Genomic DNA, 20634 nt, shown 5'->3' on the forward strand with positions numbered 1-20634 from the left:
AAAATAGGTAAAGACAGAACATGATATTAGAGATTGCTGGGAGGCTGATATTATACATATGAGATAGATTCAAAGATAGATATAAGATAGATAGAGAAATAGATCGATGTGATATAAAGATTTAGTTAGGAAAAAGTTATAACTATCTCATATATATGTGGAGAGAGATATCTATATATATATATCTATAGGGCAGGTAGCGACACAGATAGAAATGAAATATATATATATGCACACACATATAAATATATGTATATATATATATATATATACATATATTTATATACACGATATTTTTGTTTAAATGGCGTATCACCCTCAGACACTGCAGATGATTGAGTGCGGTGGATTAAAACATTTTGTATATAAATATATATATATATATACACGCATATATATTTACACACACACTTATATAGCTCAACCACATATATCGCTGAATCTCTGCCTATTGGGGGATTTATGCGTGTGGCAGGGCATGCTGGAACTAATAGTCCCACAACAGTAGCAGAGCCACAGGTTGCCCAGGCGGAAGACTTACAGAGGTTGCGCCTGCGCTGCGATTGCCTCCCCCCCAGACCTGCTTCTCCTGCGTGACATAATATCAATCCACAGCAAATATCAAAGTCAAGTCGCGTAGGCAGTGACAGCAACCAGTAACAATAGGTGCAAGAGGCAGACAATGCGATGAGCTTGTATAGATATTGTAACAATGCAAATGAGGGCTAGGGGCAGAGCGCGTTATTATGTACATAAATACACACAGGCTTCTCTGTGCCATCCCCGAATGCAAGTGAGAGAGGCTACAAAAAAATAAATAAAAAAAACTGCTGCCAGCGGTAGAGAGAGACAGGCTGGCATCCCTTGTACGGGTGTCTGGTGCCAGCCTGCCCAGCCCAGGAGCTGTGCCCCTACAAGAGGGTCCAGGGAGCTGCGTGCACCCCACCTCTGCCTGCAAGGAGCAGATTTAAGCCCAGTAAAGCCATAGAGAAGGACACAAGGTAAGGCAGGAAACAGCCAGTATATGTATTATACTCGCAGGGCATTGTCTAATCATTTCCGTATTTCTGAATATTTATACATCTCAATGGGTGGTCAACGTGCCTTACAGATCTATATGATCATACCAATCCAAATGCACGTAGTCTCCAATAAATATGCATGCAATTCTAAATAACAATATATATGTGTGTGTGTGTATATATATAAATATACATATACACACATACAGACATATATCTGTGTGTGTATGAATATATATATATATGTGTGTGTGTGTGTATATATATATTTATGTATTTGTGTGTTTTACTCTTATACAACCACATTATTATAAGTTTATTGTATGCCTTTATTACGGCTTTGGAAGCAATTTCGGTTCGTGTATAATATCTCAAGCAGTAGAATACTGTTCTGTACCATGTGTATAATTGCAGCCGGTTTATCCTCAGGGACAGATATTTGGTAACTTTCTAAATGATATGTGACAGATAGCAGCTACAGTGTCAAATAAAGACACATCATTCCCCTTCTGTGTGCCTTCCCCGTCACATCCCAGCCTATTCTATCATACTTACATATTAGATTTCTTTAATATTTAACATACCTGCATCGGCCAAATGTCAGCGCATGTATACAAAATAATATATTTTTTTAAAAAGTGAATTTAAAAGTTAGTACATCGCACACATGAGTTAGTGGTTTTTAAGGTTATTCTATAAAAATATTACCAAGTTATCCTTTCAATTTAAGACTTTTCAATAAAATGTGACACTGTTTTAAAATCGTACCATGAATAGCAATGCTGATAGTAATTAAAGGCAATTACAAAACACGGGATCTATCTCATTGTTTTATAATCATCTCCAAGGATATTCTTATTTTAAACTGTCTCATTATCTATCTATCTATCTATCTATCTATCTATCTATCTATCTATCTATCTATCTATCTATCTATCAATTAATACACTCCCAAAATATTGTTGTTACATTGTTACACCTATCAGGGTTTATATTTTGCGTAAAATAACAGAAGCGGAAAACTATAGAACAAATATGATAATCCAATATTTTGAAAATGTATTGGTGAGACGATGCTCGATAAAGTTATGCAGGATATATACAGTTACACGTACTATATTTTTGTCTATATGCTTATTTTTCATGTGTCGACATTATAAATATATAATATATATATATATATACATTCACACACCAAAAATCACGCTGCAATTCTGCATTATTTGATAGCTAATTATAAATTATTGATTAATTTTAAATATATGCGGAAGCTTCAGCGTGAATATATTTCAACGTATAAATATTTATATATATATATATGTATATATATATATATATATATATATATATAGTGACGCAGACTTGCAGTGTGCATGTTACAAACACACACACACACACATATATATATATACTGTATACAGTGTGCACGTTGCAGTCAGTCGGAGTGCAGTGATAGAGGGCAGGGTACAGACTAGCAGCACCTGCTATATAGGGACAGCCCGGTCCCGTGCAGGAGATTACACAGCTTTGCATGTTTAAATCCATGTTTTGTGTAGGAGAATAGCAGGGCTGGGATCCGCGTGTTGTGCCCTGACTTGGCATTAGGGCGAGTTATACAGTCACACACGTGCCCAGACGGTGGCTGCATTGAGGGCAGATTTGGGGGAATAAAGGGATTTATCTGGGTGAGTGATTGGCGAGCATCCTGAGCCCGGAGTGTGATTATCCCCATGCCATGAGACCCACCAGCCGCATCTCTGTAATGCCTGATCCGTTACATGCTATATTCTCAGCGCTGTACTGTACCTGTGTGTGAGAGAAGCTAAAGCAGTGACAGCGTTGTGTGTGCGGTGGATGGAGATTGATGGAGTAACGGCGCTGTAGCCCTCTCCTGTACATTAGTGTCCCTGGGACAGAGTCCTGCTGCTGCGCTACGTGGTAATAATATGACTGACAAATTGCAAACAAATTGCAGGTTAATACACTGTAGTATCTGCAAGTTGTCAGCGTCTGGAATACAGAGCACAACCTTCCATGGACGAGGGTCTGGTGCCGGGATGATCACTGGGCAGTGCACGTTGGCCCAAAGCTCTGTAATGCACCCATCTAATACATATCATATATCTAATAAGGAGCTGACAATGATTTATATGTATCTAGCTATTTAAAATGTGTGGATGTATTAGGTGTATATATTTATGGGTGAAAATATATATGTATGTATAGATGAATTTATATATTCACCCTTAAATATGTATCGCCCCTGCTGCAAGTATATATATATATATAAACCAGGGGCGATCAGCAATGCTGCACACAAGTATATATATATACACACTAACATATAAAAGCATGCAGCTAGTGTGTGGGAATCATACACAGCTGTGCCCCCAGTATGGGCAGTACAGCAGGCACCCGGAAGGCTGGCTCTGTACAATGTGACGCCAGTAGTACGTGCCTATGGTGCTGTACCTGTGCAGTCAGGGAGCTGGGAGCTCTGTGCACAGACCGCCTGTGTGGAGAGCAGCTACTGGGGCGAAATTAAGGGCTTGTCCTGTGGCACCCCAAGATCTCTGCATCAGCCAGCCTCTTCTGGGGGTCTCCGAGCCAGTAAGTATCACCATATACCCCTATCCATCAGTACTAGGCCTGGCACAGCGGTGCCCCCTTTGTTTTAGTGCATGATATACTGCTGTTCTACACGTTTTAGAGGATGCCATGATTTTAAGCTTTCTCCTTACCTGTGATTACTGCTGTAAACCAAATAGGGTATCACAGGGAAGAGATGAGGCAGAGAAAGGCTCTCTCTTGATGAGGGTTCTATGCTGTAGCAGATTGGAGAATGCGCTCACAAAGGAAAGACAGGGGCGCAGATTAACGCGCAATAATTACGCCGCATCTGCGATAAAACTCATTCAGCTAAAATCCCCCGCAGTATAAAAGTATGATTGCGACAGTAACTCCCATACACCTGACCAATACGCAGGGAGCCCGAATATTTCTCCAAAACGTGGATTGTGACTCTATTCTGCATTCTTCATTGTTATGTAAACCTTTTATAAATAGGACATTTTAATATACACATGCTTGTGTACTATTGTATTAGATGTTAGCGCTATAATGCTTACAATATGTAATAGTGGTAATGATGTATATGTCTGCCGGCATTATATTTACAAAATCTTTTTATAATTTATATATCGGTGTAAGATGTGTAATGTAGCAATGCAGCACAGATTATTGTTATACGGTTTCACAAACAATATATATACCATATATATATATACACACACACATACCATGTGTGTGTGTGTTGGTATAAGGTGTGGAATGTAACACTGCACAGATTATTGTTATACAATTTCACAAACACTGTTTCTATCTATCTATCTATCTATCTATCTATCTATCTATCTATCTATCTATCTATCTATCTATCTATCTATCTATTGGTGAAAGGTGTGGAGCAGTGTAAAAGGATCATTGCTACACGATGTCACAATCGAGATATATATATATATATATATATATATATATAAAATCCAGCAGGGAGGTTGCACTGTATTATATGATGATGTCCATACGTTTGCACTGTTTGGGTCCCAGCATGGTTTGCACACGGTGCACCGGGGCATTTGCCAGTAGTTGCAGCCTGAGCTGCTCTCCGGTGGGACATGCAGATAAATTGGGCAGAATGGCTGTTTAACCAGCCATGTGAACGAAGCTGGAAGCGGCTCAGCAGACCCAACTAAGCTGCTGCAGAAGGTCGTGTGCGAGGTATTTTATGTCCCGTTGAGTGAATGACTGAAATGAGAAGCCACAGCCGGCTCTGCCCTCTCAGCTGCATGTATCTGATGCCAGGGCTGTGCCCAGGTGCCCATAGCTCCTAGCCTGCCGTGGAGCCACAGGAGAAGGAAGGGTTAAAAATCTGAGAGTGAGATGGTTTTAATTCCAATCTAAACATGTAATCCAAGCAGCAGTTATCAGGCAGCTGCCCGGCCCAGCTCTGACACTTACCTGGCACAACATCCACATTCACTGGTGACTTTATTCTACCGAGTGACACACACAGAGGAGGGAGCCGCACTCCACACTGTCATGTTTATTGCATGATGATTACATGGGAATAAACACTGTGTGTAATAATCACCAAACTATCACCGAGAGAGTCTGAATTGCCCTATGTATAAATCGGCCAAAGGGACGTTTACAATCACATAATCAGTGGAGATGCTGAGAGTACAGCCATTCATTCACTATATATATATATATATATATATATATATACATATATATATATATATATATATATATATATATACATACATACATAGCTATATACACATATATTATCATTAATCTATACATAATATATACTCACACACATATATATCACATATATGAAATTAAATGTATATGTTTAAACACATATAGTACCCAGCAAAGAAATAATCAGACTGAGACTGAATACAGAGACAAGGATTTATTGTTAGACCAGGAAGCACGCTCCTTACACCCCTGAATTCTACAGTGACCAACAATTCGCAGAGTTTGGGCATCAAGTCCAGGCTGTTGATCCACTGTTTGACTTCACTGGCCATCCAAGTTCTGGGGGGGCTGCCAGTAGTATAACCCGATTGTGTCCTGTGGAAGGGGGGGTGTGTGTGTGTGTGTGTATATATCTATCCGGTGACCAGAGGTGACAGCGGTGAGATGCTGACCCACTTGTATATCCCCTGAACATCCCATAGTGAATTTTGCTGTTTGAGGGGACAGTGCCTGGTATAAAACACAAATATAGTGAGATGCACGAGCAGATATATAAACTAAGCACTGATAGAATTAGCACTGCGGCACTAAAGTCATCCATGTGTTAAATAACAGCGGTACAAGCTGGAAATGCCAAGTTAGTCGCACACATGCTACTCTCATGGTGGGGCATTAAAGTTGATCACTGACTCACTGGTTTTCCAGCAGGGGGTCAGAACGTCCACCCATTCCCTCACACATTAATCAGGGCAGGAGACTGTATCCCAGGCGAAATCAGGGGCAATGACCCCTCAGATGCACAGATAATAGCGTCCCCCATAGACAGAAATATAGTCTTCCTTGTAGGAAATGTGTTACAGAAAATATAACTCACACGTAATGGGAGCTCCTCTGTCTCCTGGTCCCACAGACAGTAGCTCCCCCATGCCATGCCCAGGGGTCCTTCTTCAGGCTGCAGCCAGGGAGAATGAGGAGAGTTTGTGTCCGAAGGTCTCTGGTTTCCCCCCCCCCCCCTTCTCCTGAACACAGAACTTCTGTCTGTAGCTGCGTTTCCTACAGCCTGTCCGCCTCTATTAACCTCTGCAGCGCAGGACATGTGCAGAGGAAGCGGCTACATTCATGCTTCTACTGCTCATAAAGGAGTCCTTCCCAAGTGTCGTGGGACTACAAGTTCCAGCAGGTCAGGCTAGCTCCCCAGGAGCTATGCAATATGACAATCTTCACGGGCAGGGCAGGTACCTTGAGACAATTTCACCCCAAGAGCTGACAGTTCACATTAACATCTGATCTCACTGACAGAGAACACAGTTGTTTGTAGACATAAAATTATAATCAACCAAATCACTAGTATCATGGGTGCTATAAGCACTCTGCCCCCCCCCCCCCCTCCGACTGTAACAACACTGACTGAAGGGGGCGCACTGGCGTTGGTTTGGGATATACTTACCTTGGTGGACGCCGTTGGATGGAGGTCAGAGCAGGAAACTGAAACTTTTCTATTTCTAGTTAAAGAAAAGTCAGAATAGAAATTATTTCTCCATCTAAACTAGTACAAAGTGGGCTGTAAAAGGTGGCGGTAATACCAGGCAGGGCATGAGATCAGTAGTACACTCCCAGGGCTTGACACAGGCTGATGGGGGTTTTGATTAAAAAGAGAAGAGAACATCATTTGCTTGTGAATTTGGCAGCAAATGGTGACGTCAGAGGTCAGGCGTCTGGATGGCTGGATTGGCAAACTGGAGAGACAGCATCAAAAGCCAGCCTCCTATTACCTAATTACTAACTTTCAGCCCTTTAAATCCGCCCTCCCCCAATTTATGTGAAACACACACACACACAAAATCAAACAAAGGGTCCAGTCCGACCCAGTAAGCAAGTGTCCCAGCCTCCCAGCCCCCACACACCCTGTATTGATCCTCACCTAGCCCTGGGTGACTTGTATTCACAACCCACCATTAGCATTAACCCATTTACTGCCTCGGCGTCTGCAAACACATCATCATTCCGGTTTAACCCTAATGGGGCGGTGAATTAACATCTTTTACTTTAATTAGTTGTGTGTTTGGGGGGGGGGGGGGATTCGATGCTACAAAGTCTTTATTTGCATTGTATAATACTTCTTTGTTTTGTATCTGGCTAGTCTTTCCCCACATGAATAATATTGTTTATTTTACTATTTATGTGTTAATCCATACATTTTACACTCACACACTGTCATCTGTGGCCTAAACAGGGGGGAAAGACTGAATTATTTTCTGGTTTGCGCCAATCCAAATTGGTACAGATACGAGTGCGGTTATTCCGCTCATATATGGTAGCAGCGATGCGTCTTTATTGTCCTTCTTTTACATCAGCGCTAATATAACGCCAATGGATCAGACAATACACAGTTCTAATATACGCAAAACGATTGCATAAAACACAATGCACAAAAGTTCAAAAGGTGCTTTAACAGTATATACACTTAAATCAAAATACAACACTTCAGCCTTTGAAGTTTATATCGTTTATCACTTGTAAATTCGTATTTAAATAACACTGATCACATGCACAATAAACTTTTTTTTTTATTTAGAAAACAAATATATATATTTTGTACCTGCTGTATATTGTATAACCCGGATTAAAACGTGACAAAAAAAAGACTCCTGTGTAATGATAGAGAAATGTAGATATAAGATACATAGATATTTATACAGATATGTATGAGACAGATTACATCCAGATAAGAGATAACTAGATAGGAGGTAAACAAATACACATGATGGTGTGTAATCAGTATTTTTTTTAAGCAAATGCAATAAACATTTACAGCATGCATAGTGTATGTAAATCTTGTAGTATACAATCCCTCCCATTAAGAGGATTTACTAATGAAGGCCCCCTCCAGTAACGAAGCACCCCCCTCTCCTGACCCCCCATCCATGGGCTCCTTAGATGTTTGGAGTGAATTAGGGAATGTGGATTTTCAGGGGAGTGACCAATAGCAGTCGGCAGCTTGCAGAGGACGCTCACTGATTGGCTGGCCGGGGGTTATTAGCTGTGCGCGTCTCCTTACTCCATGTCTAGTGAAGGGGAGTCCAGCTGGCGCCAGGGCTGACATAGGAGGCTGCGGGATGTTACAGGGGAGGCCAGTGCGAGAGAGGCTGCCATATGAGTAACAACCTCCCATGATCCTGCTCTCCCCTCACTCATAGCGATCCCTGAAATATCCTGTAAGTACTAGCAGTCTCCTTGCTGGTTGCAGCAATGTATTTATTTATTATTAGTAGTAAAACTGTTATGTGATGCAGTGTTTAGTATTTTTATTATTATTAGTTGTAATACATGTTATGTGATGCAGTGTATTTATTAGTAATACTGTTATGAGATACAATGTATTTGTTAATAGCTTTATTGTGAGTGTATTTAATGTTATTAGTAGTAGAGGTATTACAGCTGAGAGATACAATGTGTCCTTCCTATAACTGATATTCTGTATTTATTCTTAGCATGACTGATGTGATACAATGTATTTATTAGCAATACGCGTTGTAGTGATACAATGTATCCCTGATGCCTGTGTGACGCATTGTGCAGGCGGGGCTGGTTACTGTATATATGTGTATGGTGTATGAGCCTGTGTGGTTAGGAGCCGGGGCTGTGCCTGTATATATATATGACCATAGTGGATCAGGATAGTGGGACTGCAGAAAGTAACAACGTGCCTTTTACTCTTACAGGTGTTGCTGGCTCATCCCTACTTTCGGGGGACACAAGGGAGTTCACTTTCGCTTTCAGACGCCACCAGAGCCTGAGCGGCACAAGCCTGAGGACTTTTTGGTGCATTGTTTGGGGAATAAATAGACATTGAAATGATGGAAGTGGCCACGGACCAGCCTCGCTGGATGGCACACCACGCCGTGCTCAATGGGCAGCACCCAGAGAGCCACCACCCGGGACTGGCACACAACTACATGGAGCCAGCGCAGCTTTTGCCTCCTGATGAAGTCGATGTGTTTTTCAACCACCTGGACTCCCAGGGAAATCCCTACTATGCCAACTCTGCCCATGCCCGGGCTAGGGTCTCCTACAGCCAGGCTCACGGTAAGTAAGACCCTCCCAACCCCCCCCCCCCCCCCCCCGGCTCCCTATCAGACTTTAGTGTCACTCATACTTCCTTCTGCAGGGTGGCTGTAGCCAGTGACCCCTCACATTGCCGGCACAGTGGGCTGAGTAGTGAGTGCACTTCTCAGGATGGGCTCCCATAAGTTCCACAGATACGAGGACTGCAGAAGCTACTGGCTGAATGCGGTGACCCCTGATCCTGCACCCCTGTAATAATCCCAATTAGAAGATTGCCCCAATACAAGGAAGCGCAGGCAGCGGCCCTTACAATAGTACATAGGAAACGAGGGGCTAGTTACACATAGCTCTTTGCGGGTCTCACATGCAGTATGTGGGTCTATGCTGGTCTGGTGTCAGGGAGATGAGGCAGTCCTGGCTGGCTGGGTCTAGGCCGTGCTGCAGTCTCTGTCCCCGCATCGTGCAACACTGGTCACAAACCCATAATCTATGTTCTGTAGAGTAGTTTACCAACTTCAGCCAGTAAGTACTTCTATCCCCTCCCTGAGATACAGACTCACTCTATGGCATAAATCTATACTATATGGTAAAGATCTGCCTCCCTTGTTCTGTGTATGTGGTGTTGGAAATCCGGGAGTAAGGCCGGAAAAAATGATATTCCCAGAGCTGTAGCATGAGAGCACAAGGGTCCTGCCCTAAAGGTGCACATTGTATATTCTGTCTTCATTGCCCAATATACCCTCTATATATCATGTGATAAACGTGTAAGCATGACATGTATGTACATTTACCCGGGTTTGATGCGTATGAACGCTTACATGTATGTAGAATTTGACGTCCCATGGAATGTACCCTGTCTAGATCATGTGCCCTATGAATACATATTATAGCTGTCACATTGTATATGCTTAGATTATAAGGTTGATGTCTATATACAGTGGGTCACTGAGCAGTATGGGATCATTGTAATGTATGTACATTCTATTTTGGAAATGTACCCGTTAGGTTACATGCTACATGTACATATATGTGAGAAATGATGTATGTGCGTGTAAGATGTATACATGAGAATTGATGTATGTACATGTAGTGTGTAAATTAGAGAGCTGTGTATACATGAGAATTGAAGTATGTACATGTATTATGTAAATTAGGGAGCTGTGTATACATGGGAATTGATGTATGTACATGTAGTATGTAAATTAGAGAGCTGTGTATACATGAGAATTGATGTATGTACATGTAGTATGTAAACTAGAGAGCTGTGTATACATTAGAATTGATGTATGTACAAGTAGGATGTAAGACATGTTAAAGAGTTGTGTATACATGAGAACTGATATATGTACATGTGTGTCTAATGGCCGTGCCCTGTGCCCACAGCTCGCCTGACTGGCAGCCAGATGTGCCGGCCACACATCCTGCACAGCCCCGGGCTGCCCTGGCTGGAGAGCGGCAAGTCTGCACTGTCCGCAGCCCACCACCACAACCCCTGGACTGTCAGCCCCTTCACCAAGACCCCGCTGCACCCCACAGCTACCGGCGGCTCTCTGTACCAGGGAGGGGTCTCCTCCGGCGGCCCGACCTCCTCTCACTCCAGCCCGCACCTGTTCGGCTTCCCCCCGACGCCTCCCAAGGACGTCTCCCCGGACCCTGGCAGCGCAGCCTCCCCCAACTCCCGGGCGGAGGACAAGGACAGTATCAAGTACCAGGTGTCCCTGTGCGAGAGCATGAAGATGGAGGGGGGCAGCCCGCTGAGGGGCAGCCTGGGAGGCATGGGGGCACAGTCCTCTACCCACCACCCCATCCCCACCTACCCTTCCTACATGCCCGCAGCACACGACTACAGCAGCGGCCTCTTCCACCCGGGCAGCCTCCTGGGAGGCCCAGTCTCCAGCTTCACCCCAAAGCAGAGGAGCAAGAGCAGATCATGTTCAGGTGAGGACCCTATTACTGCTGTGCACCTTCCTTCCTAAATGGGAGGGGGAATCACTATCACCAATACAGGCTCATCTTATACACACAGGGAACAGTACTATATCTGCCCGCACACATCAGTGCCCTGTCCTGTGTCAGACATCACTCTATATACCATTTATTCTACTGTCACAGTATATATATATTTTACCTTTGCCGAAAATATAATCCTTGTATTAAAATGTCCTTCTTATGCTGAGTGGGAGTAATTGCATCTCCTCTCCACCACTTATTACAGGTCTCCTGTAAATAAATAAAAGCAGATATATATAACACACAGCAGTAAATATTTCCTAATCACGGCAAGTATACATTAGTACACCAATAGCTGGCCAAAGGCACTGCAGGGGGAATTGGCCACATTACAAAACATGACCTCATATAATAGAGAACTTGGGTGGGTGATTATGGCTAGATGCAGGACTGGGGCAATAGATTACATACATTACCATTATATTACACCTGTGAGGGTACAACACTGGACTGTGACATACTGTGAACATACATGGTTTTGTATTATACATATATATATACACACACACACACACACACACAGATTGTTTAGAACCTGTTTATTGGTGTATTTAGTTTCAACATGAAATTTATCACTTTCAGAATTATATTCGTTGCTTGCTGTTTACATCAATTCTGATACCTACAGAAAATTAACTACGATAACTATATATACAATTTGTAAAGCCAATAAAATTGTGTTCTGTTAAGTTACTATATATATGATTTTATATTTAAAGTCAATAATAAACTAGTGCAGTGAGTTATGTAGTCTGCTTCTTTCCTTATTTTATGTGATTACATTTTCTTTATTACAAAGACTAAATACAATTTGTCTTCTGAAAACAAACACATACGCATTCCCCCCCTTAAAATTCATATTAAAAAATTGAGGGAACATATTACCTTTCTTGGCACATAGATTAAGCTTTCTAAGAATTATTTATCTATAAATATATATTTAAACGCGGGTCTAGTAACAGCCTGATCTCCACAGCTCATTGATTATCTGTTGGGGCGGAATAGTGAAATAGCTTCGAGTTTTGCTCATAACATTAATCTGCATGTAGAAAATGTAACAAGTAGATGACAACACGGCGAAGTTCCTGACTGATCGACTGTTTTTGCAGAAATTCGAAACCTAAAAACATGTCCTGCTTTGGAATCAGCAATAACCTGGGGCAAATGATCCTGTTGTAGATGTACAGCCACAGCGCTGTGAAATCTGCCCCATTACACCTACCCTGCATTACTCTATTACTGCGATTATTATCATTAGAAATAACAGTACAAATTGGCAAATACAAAAATTAATTTATTTGGATCGAAACAACAGTGTAGTTTTGTATTGGATTACATTTTAGTGTTCTGATGTAACAATTCTCTTTTCACGTGCACATGTTATATAAACTGTTAAAACAGTACAGGAAAATAAACACATAATACAGAATTTATATATTGCCAGAGTAAAATAAAATAATTCTGGTTTGTTATTTGGTTATAATGTTTATGATTTAATAAGGGGTATATTTACAAAGCAGTGGATTATTAAAACCCTGCATTGTTTTTCCAGATTTTGCCTGCCAGGTTTATAAAGGAAATAATATTAAATGCAATACAAGCCTGATTTTGAATTTACAATTATTATACTTTTAAATATGGTAGGCAAAATCTGCATAAAAAAAAATCGTGGGTTTTTGTAAAGATGCGTTGCCTACTAAATATTTCCCATAGTACATATATTTTATATTGCAAGTTTATAATAATATTGTTGTTTTTTTTTTGTTAAGTGGCATTTGTAAAAAAAAAAAAAAAAAAAACGTCAGTCAATCTGAAATGTCTGCAAATATAGGACATGTGTAAAGTATAAAATATCACTGTATTAGTGCTCGTTAGCGCATTTCTGATGTGTCATTTGTGTCTGAAGGACAGTGCAAAAATATTGTGAATTTGTTTTTAAAGAAAGAAATCCGGTTTCTTCGTGTTTCCATTTAGAAGGGAGAGAATGTGTGAACTGTGGAGCTACAGCCACCCCACTTTGGAGGAGAGACGGGACTGGGCACTATCTGTGTAACGCCTGCGGGCTCTACCACAAAATGAATGGTCAAAACCGACCACTCATTAAACCGAAACGAAGACTGGTAGGTGTCTGCTCTGGGGGCTATGTCTATTTCATGATTATTTGTTACATAGAAAGTAACACCATCTCTGGCTACAGATCCCAAAACTTCACCCAAAGACGCTGTGTAGAGCATCATATTACTTTCCTGGCCGCTGAGCTTGCAATCTACTCAAGGGCGGAAATAGTTCTCTATGTTAATTGTATCAGTTGCAAAAACAATTAAAAATTGTCAACAATACCATCTGCAATAGTTTGTCACCGGCGAGTCAAATTGCTTTTGCCAGCAGAGCTTGCGATCTATTTTTTTTTTCCCTTCTGGGTTAGGCAATATACTTGTCATGTTATAGGGTCTGGTTAGTACTAGTCGTTGCAATAGGGTTGAGATTCATCCTGTCCCAGTTCAGAGGATAGTCAGGATTGATGTATATGTTTTGTAGCAAGCACTTAAGAGGTTGTGACACCAGATCGCTCATCACTCGCTTGACATCCTTCTGTTTATATACTGTCCCATCAGCTCTACAGCCAGTGCCTCAGCTCACCCTTTACGAAGGGTCATATACAGTACAGTAACTGATTTTTGGACTGGAAGGGGTAGAAAGACCTGAGCCACGTCAGGTTTGTACCAGTGCCTGAAAGAACTCAGATAAATTACACTTCTCCCCTAGGGGTAAATCCAATCAGCCTTGCACCCTGTTTATTGCCCTGGGGTAATGTATGCAGAACACCCACCCTTAACACTTCAAGGCATCTTCGATCTATTAATGCAGTAGCACTGGCTGGCAGGTCATGCTGGGACATGTAGTTCGACAGTAGCTGGTGAGCCACAGGTTGCCACCTCTGCTAGAAGTGCATGCATGTTATGCCTATGATGCAATTATATTAGTGTTCTTAAAAAGACAATTATGCTATCAACTTGAAAACAATACACAGTGTACAGACTGCTCGCAGCTCAAACTTTGCCTGACCAGTCTAATAGCAACAAGACTGGCCCTTATCAGCCTAATAAATCAGGGGAACACCCGGCCATAATGTAAGTCCATGGAGTCAGTGCACTTGTATAGTCTAGGAGCTGTGCTCGTTATTTTTCTCTCTCCCCCCCCTCTCAGACAATCCCTAGGTTTTTATAAGCTATTCATTTTCCATGGAGTCACCTACACTTTGTATTTAGGAGCCCTTTTTTTTTGCTTTGTTGTAAATGGCTCCATGTGAGCTCATGCTACAAGCTTCCTATCCGGATATCTGCACTGTGCTGATAAGGAAACTTCGGCTCTCTGTTTCCGGACATTAAATAACTTTAGTTTACCCTAGGCGAGGCAGGCAGGGCTGTTTTGAAATGTCCAATACTTTGCAAATAATGCTTGTGAGGTTAATCATAATAATATATATAAATATATATATATTTTGCAGCTAGGCTGTGTTTTCTTGGAAAGCTTGGTGGTGGGGTGTAGAGGGGCATAATCAGACCTATTAACCCTTTCAGTCCAGAGGTGCGGTGGTGCTATGGTGGGGCTCTGGAGTGAGGGGAATTACTGTGAGTCACCTTGATGCTAGAACATTAGGTCTTGTCTAATTGACTTTCAAGCCTAGAATACTGGAATTCCCTAGTGGTAGCATTGTTGAGAGGCTTGAAAAAGTAATTATTAAGGACATTAACATTTTGGAGCCCATTCTTTCACTAAATAACATCCTCCACATTATCTCAGATATTGTTGTAATAAGAATTTTGCACTGAATCTATATTGCACTGCATGATGTGTAAGCACCCACTGCAGGGTGGACTCAGGGAGGGACTCACTGACAGCAATCAGAAAATGCACTGCTGCCAATGTAATGCAGATTTATGCCAGTAAAACTGCAGTATGTCACTATTTTCCCTTATAAAATTGACTGTAAAATGCCTGGTCAGAAACATATAAATGTACGTTAGAGCTATTGCCATGTGGGACTATGTTTTAATGTCATACATAATATCCCATATTTGTAGATTGATATTCTTAACCCAAGGTGGCTTTTCCAGCTGTTGCACAACTACAAGTCCCAGCACATGCCTCTTGATGTCAGAGCTTATATGACAGCAGATATCAGAGGCATGCTGAGACACGTAGTTCACCAACAGCTTCCATCCAAGCCTGCTGAGGATTAAGCCGGGAACACAACAGAACAATGCCATAATGACGCAATGTCGTTCCAATTTTTCTGCTTCCCAGAAGAATCGATATTGAGTGTACGCACTGTGCGATCCTCCAAGCGACGGAACCGTTTAACGCATCGTTTGATCGTATACTATTTATCGTTGCTCCTGTACACATTAGAACAACCATCTTTAGGATCAGTGGCAAGAGGTGACGTCTTCAGAGGCCAAATTGGAACTTTCGCCTTGTGCTCCATATCGTTCATGATATCTTCTGATTGACCGTGCAGCACAGCCAACGAGAAGATGACTTAAACGATGCTCGGTAGCGCGCAATTGAACATACACACTGTGCGATCTGCACAATATGTAGTTCCAATTTGCCTCAAAATGACACTGTTGATATTGCTCTAGTGCAGGCCTGGCCAACCTGTGGCTCTCCAGCTGTTGTGAAACTACAAGTCCCAGCATGCCCTGCAATAGTTTTAGCATTCCCTAATAGCAAAACTGTAGCAGTGCATGCTGGGACTTGTAATTTCACAACAGCTGGAGAGTCACAGGTTGGCCAGGTCTGCTCTAGTGTGTATCTGGTCTTATCTTGCCATGTTTCCAGTAAGTGCTTTATTGCCTAGCCCTCAGTGAAAATGTAAATGTACTCCACAATGAATTTGTATACAAACAGACCTAGCTTGTTAAATGGGTAACACTGGACAGGTTGCTTTGTTGTTGGGGGACATACTGACCTGTACTGATTATGTCTCTTTACAGTCAGCCGCACGGAGAGCAGGGACCTGTTGTGCAAACTGTCAAACGACGACCACAACCTTATGGCGACGCAATGCAAATGGAGACCCAGTGTGTAACGCATGTGGACTATACTACAAATTGCACAATGTAAGTTGCCCCAGCAGACTGCTAAGCTTGGCTTGCTAGGAATTCAATGAGGTCGGTTTCTATTAGGTACCCCCTAGGGGCGTCTCCCCTCTATTCCTCCTGCAACATAGCAATGCCACATCCAATGTAACTTAACAATGCAACAGCTTGGCTTCTATAGCCCCCTAGTAACCGAAGGGAGACAGACACAATGGGCGTATAATCATCTCTTCTCTTCCAATTTGTCTCCATGATTGTTTAACTACTTGACTGCTGGGTGCCCCATTGACACGAGTATCGCAAGAAAGATGTCCTAAAACAAGCATTATAAAAATATATAGAGTGACCCCCTTCAACCAAATGATACCTAGTCCGCCTAATAAAATTCTATGTAATCAGAGGTCTGATTACTATGGATAACAATGTATTTGACATGTTTTGGAAAATGTACCCGTCGCTAACAGTGGAGGCGGCCATTTTGTGTGTGACCTTCTCCATTATTCAGTCTATCTGAAACTTGTGATGTCACCGAGGCACTGTGCCTCCTGCTTTGGTGATATAACTAGCTCCTAGGTAGTGATAGGTAGCGTTACTGCAAATGCTGGTCCAGCCTAGGAAATGGTTGCCCCACTATATGCAAGTAAAAACAGCTACATTTTAAATACACTTTGTTGATTCTAGTTAATCATCGTCCAGAAATGCCAGGAGGATGTAATTTATATTAAAATATTTGTACTGTAAAACAATGTTTTGCTGGGTAGAAGGAAAATGTTATTTGTAGTGCGCGTTGTCTAACATACAGGAAATGGCAGTGACAGAGCATGTCTATCCTGCAGGAGTGCAGATGTCTTGTACATGGTTTAAATTAGCCCGAGACTGATGTTCTTGTATTCTGTTACAGGTGAACAGACCCCTGACCATGAAAAAGGAAGGAATTCAGACCAGGAATAGGAAAATGTCCAACAAGTCCAAGAAAAACAAGAAAGGCTCTGAGTGTTTTGAGGAACTTTCCAAGTGCATGCAGGAAAAGTCCTCCCCTTTCAGTGCGGCTGCACTGGCCAGCCACATGGGTCCTATGGGGCACTTGCCTCCTTTCAGCCATTCTGGCCACATTTTGCAGACACCAACACCTATCCACCCTTCCTCTAGTCTCTCCTTTGGGCACCCACACCCGTCTAGCATGGTGACGGCAATGGGATAAAAATATCTACTAGAGAAACTGTAATAGAGCATGTGGGCAAGGTCTGGGTTGGCGCCCCCAGGACCTCCAAGAAGACAATGTAGAACTGGCTTGCACCTCGTCTGTGGCATCAGATAGGCCTTCGCATTGGACTTAACCAGGACTATTTGGTGGAACCAGATAAACACTGCCCCTGGACTGGAGAAATGGAATAAACTGCTTTCTGACCAACCCGTGGTGAAGGTAAAGGTGGACATAGCAAGATTTTTTGTTTTGTTTTTAAATTACTGTGAATATTGTAAATATGTTATCCATCTCGTGTGGGTTGGAAGGACCCAGTGGTAGATGATGCTGGATTTGTACTGCAGATTTGTTTCAAATGGACATGTTTATATATAAAGTGAAAATCTAAAGCTTAATTTTAAAAGAAAAAAAAAATATTTATTTTCTGCCCCTGATTTTTATTCCCCCCCGCCCCACCAAATGGTCTCTGCCCTCGTCCTGGGGTCATCTGGTCTGTGAGCTATAGACTTTTTTTGCTCTGCCGCCCTACTCGGACAAGACCACCGCAACATCTTTGACCTGAACTTAACCCTCCTGCTGCTGGAGGGCCACTGGTTGAAGAGGTTTTGGAATAAGCAACCATGAAAGCAAACATTGAAAAATTATTTAATGTGGTTCCTTGTAAGTGATTGCACCTGGTCCAAGGTTTCTGGGGCTTTTTTTTTCCGATTCATTGGCTAAGTTCCTCGACATTCTTTGTTTGCACGTGCCAGAGTTTCTTTAAATTCAATGTGCTTTCCACTAAAAAAAAATAAAAAAAATAAATAAAACAAATATATATATATATATAAAATGTATTTATTTAACATTTCAAAATGGCTTCTTCTAGTTGTGCGCTCACAGTTATAAGCTCACTGAGTAATCATGGAGATATATAGAAAGAGGACACGTGTATTTATGGGACCCAGATTTAATCAGTCACTCCTGATTCTGGTATTAAATGAGTCATTGAAGGGAAAAAAAACATAAGATTTGCAGAAGAAACTAGCTCTCTATTCCTATACCCGTCATTTAACTGAAAACATGTATTACTTAAAAATGGCAGAAACCAAATGTCCTCTTCCCCCATAATGTTATAATGTGAAAGTGTAACATATTAAATGCTTGCTCCTTTCCAAACATCTACTGTTAATTATGTTATTAACATAATTATGTATATATTAATTAATAAACAAAGGGCAAAGCAGTGTGGAGGATACAGTACAGTTGTAGGAAGCAAAATAACCCATTTAGGCAAATGTACAAGAAACATTTTTGTAACAAACATTCCTCTTATGACATTTATATTATGAATACAAAATGCAGTAATTTAATAAAAAAAATAGTAAAAAATAATAATTAAAAACAAACAAAAGGGCCAACTCATATTAGCGGAGAATATAGTATAAATGTCACCAGGACGGGCAAAGTTGCATTATGTAGGACGGTTCCAGGATTGAGGCCCAATGGTCCTTGAAAATTTCTATAAACCTTTAGTGGCCAGAAAACCCTTAAGATCATTATTCTGATAGCCTGGCTGTATAGGGGGTTAATACTTAATGGTACAAGTTGTACATTATTTTGTACCTTTTTTTTTTTCCCCCTAAAACAGGGGCGGGTGGGTTACAGGGAAAATTATTACTGATACAAGAGAAATTGAGAAGTGCAATATCTTGCCAGCCTGCAGTTTAAGTCTGAGGCCCGGAAATAAATTATTTTGTATCGGTAGCCGCATAAAATTATACAGTATTTTTTTTTACCTTGTTTTGGTTAGTGACCTTAAGTTATTGTTGATTCTGTACACCATGTTTATATATTGTCTGTAAAAAGTGTATGCTATCCTCCTATTCAATGAAGGTGAATACTAAGAATAAAAAAAAACTTTTTTTGTGGAATTTTGTCCTAATTGTGTTAATTGCATATATATCTACAAGTAGTATCTTAAATTAAATTATTTTGAATTTATTTATTTTATTGTCTTAATAAAAAAAAACACTTTTTTTAAGCCAACAGATACACACTTTTCAACTTGTAAGTTGACACAAGGGGACTTTGTATAGTGGTTGCTCAGCTTGGTAAAATGGAGAGATTTCAGAATTTTGGATGGCACCCCAAACCAGATATTCATTAAATGACATAAAATAAGTGGGAAAAAGCTAATATTCTCTTAAACTGAACTCAGGATTTTATAATTTTTTGAAGAGACTCGTTACATGGGATACATTTTTTCAGCATTACAGAGGCAAGTGTAACTCCTGTTTCAGTGACATTTTGTACTGTGCTATATAGTGTGTTCTAAGGGTGCGTTTTCTACTAAAGCTTCAACATATTCACTCGTCGCTAATGATAAATCAGTGCAGTATATGAATGTCACTAGTCCACAGAGATGACTACTCTGCAGTAATTGAATCTTTGATACAGATTTATTTCATGTAGTTCCTTTTATCAATATATAAACCTTGTTTAATTATTTATTTGCCTGTTTTCAAATATGAGAGGCTGCTTCTGTAATCTCCTCTTCCACCAGAACCTCAAAACTACATGTTGTTTTTGGAAACATGAACGAGCATGTTCGCAGTATTCCCGCGACCAGCCTAATTTTATTAAAGTAATATTTAAAAATAAAAGTTTCACAAGGAATTGCTTTGCCTTTCCAATCATACATTTACACTCTGCTAAAATAAATTGTAGTTGTTTATTTCTTGCAGGCTCTCTCTTCAATTACTATTAGTGCAACAATTAAGGGTAGGGTGAGGTGTGCCTCAAGGCAACTAAAGAGGGGTAAATTAAATACAGTAATAGATTCCGCATGACTCTTTATAGAGACAGTTTAATGTCTTGTTTGGGATTGTGAGGCAATGCTATCCTAAAAAAGGCGCATGTAAAAAAATGGTGTGTGTGTAATATATATATATATATATGTCTCATCACCATACAGAAA

The 20634-nt window shown here is 41.0% G+C and overlaps 1 protein-coding gene and 1 long non-coding RNA gene across 5 annotated transcripts in view; one reads left to right on the forward strand and one right to left on the reverse strand.

Moving 5' to 3' along the window:
* The first annotated feature begins 821 nt into the window (after positions 1-821).
* GATA2 (GATA binding protein 2) lies at positions 822-19588 on the forward strand. 4 transcript variants are annotated; one of them, XM_088479838.1, is made up of 6 exons: positions 822-1001; positions 9014-9377; positions 10740-11294; positions 13308-13486; positions 16367-16492; positions 17373-19588. In XM_088479838.1, exons 2-6 carry the CDS (start codon positions 9146-9148, stop codon positions 17670-17672), a joined length of 1392 nt encoding a protein of 463 aa, XP_088335964.1. In that variant the 5' UTR covers positions 822-1001; positions 9014-9145; the 3' UTR covers positions 17673-19588. The 4 variants fall into 4 exon arrangements, with proteins under 4 accessions (XP_088335964.1, XP_088335965.1, XP_088335963.1 ...); XM_088479839.1 differs by lacking the exon at positions 822-1001 and adding an exon at positions 3571-3632; XM_088479837.1 differs by lacking the exon at positions 822-1001 and adding an exon at positions 8371-8506.
* LOC148516577 (uncharacterized) overlaps positions 18305-20634 on the reverse strand; it is a 313398-nt gene continuing 311068 nt past the window's right edge. Inside the window, exon 4 of the long non-coding RNA XR_015879405.1 lies at positions 18305-18455. This is a non-coding gene — a long non-coding RNA (uncharacterized LOC148516577). The remainder of the gene's footprint in view (positions 18456-20634) is intronic.

This window comes from Taudactylus pleione, unplaced genomic scaffold (genome assembly GCF_031769625.1).
Source record: "Taudactylus pleione unplaced genomic scaffold, aTauple2 ptg000247l, whole genome shotgun sequence".
Classification (NCBI taxonomy): Eukaryota; Metazoa; Chordata; class Amphibia; order Anura; family Myobatrachidae; genus Taudactylus; species Taudactylus pleione.

What these genes read in the sequence shown, in the direction of transcription:
- GATA2 (XM_088479838.1), top strand. Translation starts at nt 9,146, where the DNA reads ATGATGGAAGTGGCCACGGACCAGCCTCGCTGGATGGCACACCACGCC. An exon ending in CAAGAGCAGATCATGTTCAG is followed by an intron (nt 11,295 to 13,307) that starts GTGAGGACCCTA and finishes TTGTTTTTAAAG; the next exon opens with AAAGAAATCCGGTTTCTTCG. An exon ending in TTAAACCGAAACGAAGACTG is followed by an intron (nt 13,487 to 16,366) that starts GTAGGTGTCTGC and finishes GTCTCTTTACAG; the next exon opens with TCAGCCGCACGGAGAGCAGG.